The 7,168-nt window shown below is 43.7% G+C and overlaps 1 protein-coding gene across 1 annotated transcript; it reads right to left on the bottom strand.

Moving 5' to 3' along the window:
- Positions 1–310: 310 nt before the first annotated feature.
- ECHDC2 (enoyl-CoA hydratase domain containing 2) lies at positions 311–7,085 on the bottom strand. The gene is made up of 10 exons (XM_057413527.1): positions 6,967–7,085; positions 5,187–5,254; positions 4,595–4,682; positions 3,989–4,075; positions 3,056–3,148; positions 2,373–2,429; positions 1,813–2,000; positions 1,322–1,372; positions 991–1,038; positions 311–558 (listed from the first exon to the last, which is right to left on the bottom strand). The coding sequence occupies exons 1-10, from the start codon at positions 7,073–7,075 to the stop codon at positions 481–483; spliced, it is 867 nt and encodes a 288-aa protein (XP_057269510.1). The 5' UTR covers positions 7,076–7,085; the 3' UTR covers positions 311–480.
- Positions 7,086–7,168: the final 83 nt, after the last annotated feature.

The raw sequence follows: 7,168 nt of genomic DNA, 5'->3' as shown, positions 1-7,168 counted from the left end.
CACTATTCACAACAGATCTGGGGTAAACCACCATTGCTCTGTGTTAATACAGCTTGTTCTGTCTGATTAGTTGGAAGAGCACTGATAATGAATGGGAAGCAGCTTTAGGAAGGTTTTTTTTCCCCTCTGTAAGTTAACTCCCTGTCGGTGTTTAGATGGAGCATGTTTCAGTATTTAATTTTCATCCTTTTTAATCTGCTTACAGTGAGCCAAAACTTCTCCTTTCTCCTTCCTTGACATCTGTTTGAGAGTTCTAACCACCGCCTTAAGATGTATGCACTTTAACTTTGTACAGCTGACCTTTTTAATGTTTTATTTGGGAATTCTTACAGCAGAGTAATCCAGTGGAGTATTCAAAAATGCAGTCCAAGGCAAGGAACTAAGTACACAGAATGCGATCATAAAAATAATCCTAAGAAATCAGTGGGTCCTCTTCAGTCCTCCTTTACTTTCAAAGGACCAAGGGAAAGCTAGGAAACGTTATTTGCCAATAAACTGAGGTGGTCGTTTCTCCCTGAAGGCAGCCATCCCCTCCTGCCGGTCTCTTGTGGGAATGTTCTGCATGTAAGGAAAAAAAGGTACATTTTTCACTGATAAGTCTGTGTTTTTAAGTACTGATTAATTTGGCAGTAGTAGGCTAAGACTGCTTTTCCTTCAGTGATGTATTAACTGCTACCTTTCATGTTTTGCAGTTAGGTAAATAAGAGACTGGGTTGTAGTGCGTAAATTACAAGCAAAGCACCTAAGACAAAGGCCATAGACCAGAAAATTAAAGAGGAAGGAAGAGAGAAGCAGCTATGCATGACACAACAATTTATATTCCAAAATAGAGATCTGGAACTGCATTCAAGTATGTTCTCAAGAGTTTTAGATTTAGCTGTTAGTGCTCCCTTATAGAGAGGAAAATAGAAGAGGATGATGTGAATAGCTGGCTTTAGGAAACATGTATTTTTTCTTTTCAGGAATGCATTATGAAGGTAACCAACCTACCTGGGCATAGCACATCCCCTCAATAGCCATCCCTGATGCAATGTCAACCTGGGGATGAGAGGGAAGGAGTGAGTTCTGGCTGAAGCATCACCCTAAAACCACTTCATAACCCTCAAATCAATAACCATTCTCTCCTAGTGAGGGACCTTCACTCCTGTATTAGAACAACAGTGTTAACATCTAAAAGGAAAATTCTGCCACATTAATTTTGTTTTTAAAGAAAAAAAAGTCTTTAAAATCCCTGGAAAGGTTTTCAATGTCTTGTCAAGGTATGGATTATAACTCATCTGTCTCCTCATTCACCTCAGTATTTGAAAGATAAATAAGTTACCTCCATTCCTCTGTTTATTGCCAGTTTTCCCATTTTCACAGCAAATGGAGCCTTTATTGAAAACAAGACAAAAAACAATCAACTAAACCAAACCACAACAAACATTTAAAAATAAAGCCACTTCCATTCATAATAGTGTAGTTGCTGCATCGTTTTCCTAGCACCAAAGGACCTTTTTGCATATAGAAGTTTGCAGTAAGTTGGTAATTTTTAAGAACCAGTTTGGTGTTATCTGCAGTTAACAGATGTACACAGTGCAAGTCAGTGTGCTCTGCATAACCACAGCTGGGAGGTAAAACTGTCCTATGGGTTAAGCAGCTGGATGTTAATGCTTGTTCCTACAGAAACTGCATTCACAAAAAAGGACAGAGTTAAAAGACCTGCAGGAACCAAGGCTCTCGTATTTCACAGAACTGAATTTCAGTTGTTTGCTCTCTCTCTCAAAGGAAGCAGAACTGCCTTTACACTGACTACAGGTAAAATGCACTGACCTGAGGAAGGATTTCTTTAGCCAAAGTCAATGCTTTCTGGTAAGCTGCATCTCCTTCGTTGTTTTGTGGCACAGTGTGATTTACTAACCCAATTGAGGCAGCTTGCTGTCCATCAATCTGTCTACCAGTGAAGATAAGTTCCTTTGCAAGACCTATTCCAACACATCTGGGCAGGCGCTGGGTTCCACCTTACAACAACAGCAAAAACACCATTGTCCATTTCTGAGAAATACCCCAAAACAAAAGTATTTTGTCTTCTTACATAACAAGGTTTGTGTTTCTTTAAGAACTGCTAGCTGAATGTGTCAACATTTTGCAAGGCATCTGAACGGCTTGAGCATCTCTGAGTATTGTGATAAACAGGAAAAAGTAAATGGACTTTCCTAATTTCATAGCAAGTCCAAGACAGGGCTTGGAACAGAACTCTTTGTTCACAAATCTTTTGTGTCACTATAAGATGCTGCTTCTAATTTACAGTCAAAACACTTCAAGTGTTCTAATGGTAAAATATTTACTATATGGCTCAGAAAGTAAGGGACTGAAGACTCAATGATGGTTACCTGCTCCAGGAAGAAGCCCCCTTGTGGTTTCAATAAGGCCCATTTTAGCTGATGAAGCTGTTTGTTAAAAAAACAAATACAGGGTTTAGGTACTTCTTGATCTTTATAACTATGGGTTTTCCATAGTGAACTGATTAATGAAACTACAAACTGCCAATAGTGAGCTGGAACTATTTCTCCAGGAAGTTGGAAAGTCTGAACACTACAGTATTTATCAACAGCCATCTCGAGTCAGCTGAGGGATGTGTAGTATTAGCTACTTACCCCTAATTGTAGCCATTTTATCTAGAAAAATTAACCTTGAGTCCATTCTAGATGAAACATGGAAGAATGGAAACAAAAGAACAAGTCTTCCACTCCAGACTGATTTAAGTAGGGAAGGTTAGATCTAGCCAGAGTGCTGATGCAATATTACATGATAATAACTGTAATTCTACCAAGAAATAGTTCTCTGAAATAATCCTAATCTTGCCTAAAACTAGGCTTTACTTTTTTAAGCAAGGAAACTGCTTTCCCATTAGTAGCTAAATGTCAGAGGTTTGGGACAAACATCTGTTCATTTCCTGAACTGTGCAAGTTCCTCTCTCTGGATTCCATCACCAGTCAGCTATCGCTTGTGCAAGGTCTCTTTAAAATACAGTCACCAAATACAAGAAGATTCCTATATTAAGCAACACACAAACCTGCTACTCGAAGGTCACAAGCTAACGCCAGTTCTAGTCCACCACCCAGTGCATAGCCATCTATTGCAGCAATTGTGGGTACAGGGAGAGCCGCTGCAGAAGAGAACACAAATTATACAGTTTTGTTCCAGAAGTTCTGCTCCATTAACATTGGGAATTTCAGTGCTTAAATGCTAAAGCTTTTAGGAGTTCTCAAATTCAGAATGGCTCAAGAATTCATATTCTGCCACAAGATTTCCGACTGTCTCTAAATGGTAGGAACTGTCTTTCTGTACTTCTCCCTTCTTCGTGAAAAGAAGGCAAAACATTCTTCTTGCATGTGAAGAAGCATGCAAATACAAATACTGCAGCATAAACCAGGATGAATTGTCTCCTTGCAAATGCATGGTGTGAATATCCAGCTGTTGCAGTTAAACAAAGACATCATTCCTAATCACTGTTACAAGGATTAGCCTTTCTGCTGCTTTCCTTAGGTGAGGCTCCTGAATTTGGTAAACACCGTTGTCACCTTAAAACTGAGGAGCCTGAGGTACATGGAGATTAGCTCCAAATCCATGTTCTTAGGTCACTGCCATATGATGAGTACTTCTGAGCATGTACTAAAATTGGGACAAACAACAGAGCTCATTTCATCTAGCATTGTCTCCCAAGAAATACACAGAACTGCATACAGTATCCTTTGTTGTAGCAGATACTATATGCATATATGTACTACTATTCATCATGGATAAGGCATCCTGTGTTTGGAGTGGCACCAGGGTACTTGGTATTTAAGTCTAATATGATCTTTGTTTCTTGCATAAACTGGAGCCGTTTGGGAAAGCTACTCCTAAATGGGTAACTTGCTGCGCCTAGCATCCTTCCCCTACTGGAGCATTCCTAAATGTCTCGGTACAGGCAGTCAAGGACAAATATCCCGAGATAATTATTTACCTATTTCATCCATGAGATTCCTCAGCCTTTTAACAAAGTGCCCAACTTCTGCATCATCCATCTGTGCACGTTCCTTTAAGTCTGCACCTAAATAGAGGATTAAAAGGTTAGAATCCAGGAACAGGGAAAAGACACCTGAACTGCATTCCCTCCCGTCTCTCTTGGGACACAGACCATTTCAGAAGTCACAATACAGTGTTCTGGTTAAGTAATGTCAGTGGAGGTTGGAGTGGGGCCATTTGGGCTGGAGCAGTGGCTAGGCTGCTCTTCTGTGCCCTTTGAACAGGGAGCACGAATCACTGTACGTAATGATGATAATCCATAAAACTGGAAACCAAGGATTCCTAGTACCGGAGGTGCCCATGCTTGAAGACGGTTATAAATGGAAGACAAATACTAGCACTATTTGTGCAGCTCACTCCATCACATCTTCATCACCAAAGCAAGCCAAGAGGCAGAAAGAGAGAACAATGTTTGTTATTTGCTACACAAAAGCCAGCCTGTTCTTCTATCACGCATTTCCAACTGCTTTCCTGCACGATCTGATCAGCACACAGCCCTAAGAGGCATCAACATTTGTAAGCTTGCAGAACCTTTGTCACTTACCAGCACAAAAGACACCTCTCACCTCGCTCTTGAACACCACCACACGAATGTTCTCATCCAAGCGGAGCTGTTCCAAAGCGCTGAACAGCTATGAGAGAGGGAGTACAAATAAGAGAAGAAAAACTTGTAAGCATCTCAATCTGTAGACCTGAATTACAGCAAGCTCCTAATCTGTGACAAAAATTCTTTTTCTCCCTCTGCAAGGGCCAGGAATTTCCTGGAAATCACGTATGTGGAGCCAGGAGAATCCTTCCACAACACCCTCAGAATGAGATGTTTCTACATCTCTTTCTTCCATTCAGAGATGAACCTTTCCTGTACCTTAAACTCCCCCGTAATTATGCAAGTAAGGACACTAACTTGAGTTAGCTAACTAAAATAACTCCAGATATTAGTTAATATTGCATGGTATGTTGATAGTGAAGTATCAACATGCCATGACCTCTTTTCTTCAGGCTAACCTGCCCCAAGGCAGTCTCCCACTCTTCAGCAAAAGATCAAGTTTTTGTTTCAGATTTCCCACTACTGTTCTTACTGCAGTTAGTTACTGATCATGATTTCAAACACATTCACAGGCCAGGCCCATACTCACTTCATTTACAAATACTTTTCCCAATGAATTTCTCGCGTGGGGTCGGTTCATTAGGATTTCAGCAATACCTTAGTAATAGGAGACAATTTCAGTTATACTTCGTTTAAGTTCTCTGACACAGTAATTCAACTGGGAACAATATCTGCATGTGCTGCATCTTCTCTTTCCTGAAAATGCATATAAAGTGTATTCTAAAACAATTGGTTATTTAAAAGTGGAGGTGGTAAACCATGTCTATGGAACCCAGTTATGCAGGACAGCTGTGAAATTCAGCAGCACTGTGAATAATATAAATAAATAAAGCAGACTTTTTACAAGAAGGTGCCATCCAAGTATATATGTCTTAGAATCATTGCAGGCAGAGAAAAAAACAACCCAAACCCAACAAACCCAAAAGATCCATCTTAGGTTTCTGTTTCAAATGCAACTAAATTCAGTTTTTCTTGCCCAGTCTTCAGGTTTTGAGGCGCTGGCACAGGGTGCCCAGAGAAGCTGTGGCTGCCCCATCCCTGGCAGTGTTCAAGGCCAGGTTGGACACAGGGGCTTAGAGCACCCTGCTCTAGTGGAAGGTGTCCCTGCCTGTGGCAGGGGGTTGGAACTGGATGAGCCTTAAGGTTCCTTCCAACCCAAACCAGTCTGGGATTCTATGATTAATGACAGAAATCATCCTCCTGGGATTGCTGTTGGAATGAGAGCAGCACAAGCTGGTCACCCTCACTTCATGCTTCAGAACCATTCTGAAACTGCAGCTCCATTTAATTTCAAGTTAGAAGCTCATCATTGACAGGACTTCACTCAAAGTTCGTAAGTCCAAGCAGAAAACTAAGACCACAACATCCACCTACTTTTCCCTTGAACTTGTGTTTTGTAAATCATTATCCAACGTTTTCTGTATGCTTTGGCAGGAAAAAAACCTCTCTCCCTTTTCCTTGTCTGGACTTCTGCTCGCTTCCCAGGCCTTAACGTTGGCAGATGCTCTTGCTGCTGCTGCAGGTGCACAGATGCTCCTCGCATCTGTCACGCTTGCTCCCTCTGCCCTGCTGGGAGGTCTGTGTCTATTTCTGTCTGTGCCAGTGGCCAGTCAGTGAACAAGCGACATGTCACATAGGAACAGACACAGGTAACAGGCACCCACAAACAATGGAAACTCACCATTCCAGTAACTACATTCATGTGTACGCAAAACTACCAGGAAGTGTTAACAAGCTCTTGCAGCGGTTGCCCTTATCATAAAGTAATTCCAGTGGCAACCTGCACCAAAACTCAGATTACTTCTTGGTGTCCCATGCAGAGACATGCCCCGGTCATACCCTACCTTTAGCACTGTGCATCACTGAGACCAGAAGAAGCTAAGGTATGCAACCCAGGACTTCTTGTATCAGTATCTCCTGCATATATAACTTCTAAAAATGGATCTAGTTAGTTATTTGGCAGCTGTGCCCTTGAAAAAGCCATCGAGGCATAACCTGAAGCAAAGATACCGTAAGCACCCTGCCTGCGATGGACCCTGCAGGGCCGTCGGTCACCTGCTGGGCTACGAGGGACAGCTCAAGTGCGGCCGGGCCCCGCCGCAGGAGCTGGTGACAGGCGGTGCCACCAGCGCCGGGTCGGGACCTGGCGTGTTTTAACCAGGAACCGGTACAACGAAGCACACCGACCGCTCCTCCCGCCCGCAGCACCACGGAACCGGCCTTGCCCCACTCAGCACTGGGGGCAAAGGAGCGCCGGGGCCTGCCCGCGCTCCCCGGGGCGCAGCTGGGGCGGGTCCCGCCGCACTCACCGCTGCTCTCCCCGCCGGCCGCGCTCACCAGCACCTCCGCGCCCCGCCGCGGGGCGGCCGCGCTACGGCCCCGCCGCAGGAGCTCGCGTCCCGCCCGGCTCAACCACATCGCGGCTTCGGGACCCAACGCCCTCGGGGCCGGGCCTCGGGAGACCGCCGCAGGGAGCACTGCGCGTTTAAGGAGGAGGGGCGGTGGCTTCAC

Source organism: Pezoporus wallicus, unplaced genomic scaffold (genome assembly GCF_028554395.1).
Source record: "Pezoporus wallicus isolate ANWC-B61680 ecotype Strahan unplaced genomic scaffold, APGP_CSIRO_Pwel_v1 contig_13740, whole genome shotgun sequence".
Lineage (NCBI taxonomy): Eukaryota > Metazoa > Chordata > Aves > Psittaciformes > Psittacidae > Pezoporus > Pezoporus wallicus.
Note: the sequence above shows the minus strand (reverse complement) of the source record. Positions and strands in the feature narration are given on the sequence as shown.

Bases quoted from the DNA above. Each gene is read 5' to 3' on its own strand.
- ECHDC2 (XM_057413527.1), bottom strand. From the start codon at position 7,075: ATGTGGTTGAGCCGGGCGGGACGCGAGCTCCTGCGGCGGGGCCGTAGC. The intron at 5,255-6,966 runs GTGAGTGCGGCG...CCTATTACTAAG, and splicing joins GGCCGGCGGGGAGAGCAGCG to GTATTGCTGAAATCCTAATG. The intron at 559-990 runs GTAGGTTGGTTA...CCTTACATGCAG, and splicing joins AGGGGATGTGCTATGCCCAG to AACATTCCCACAAGAGACCG.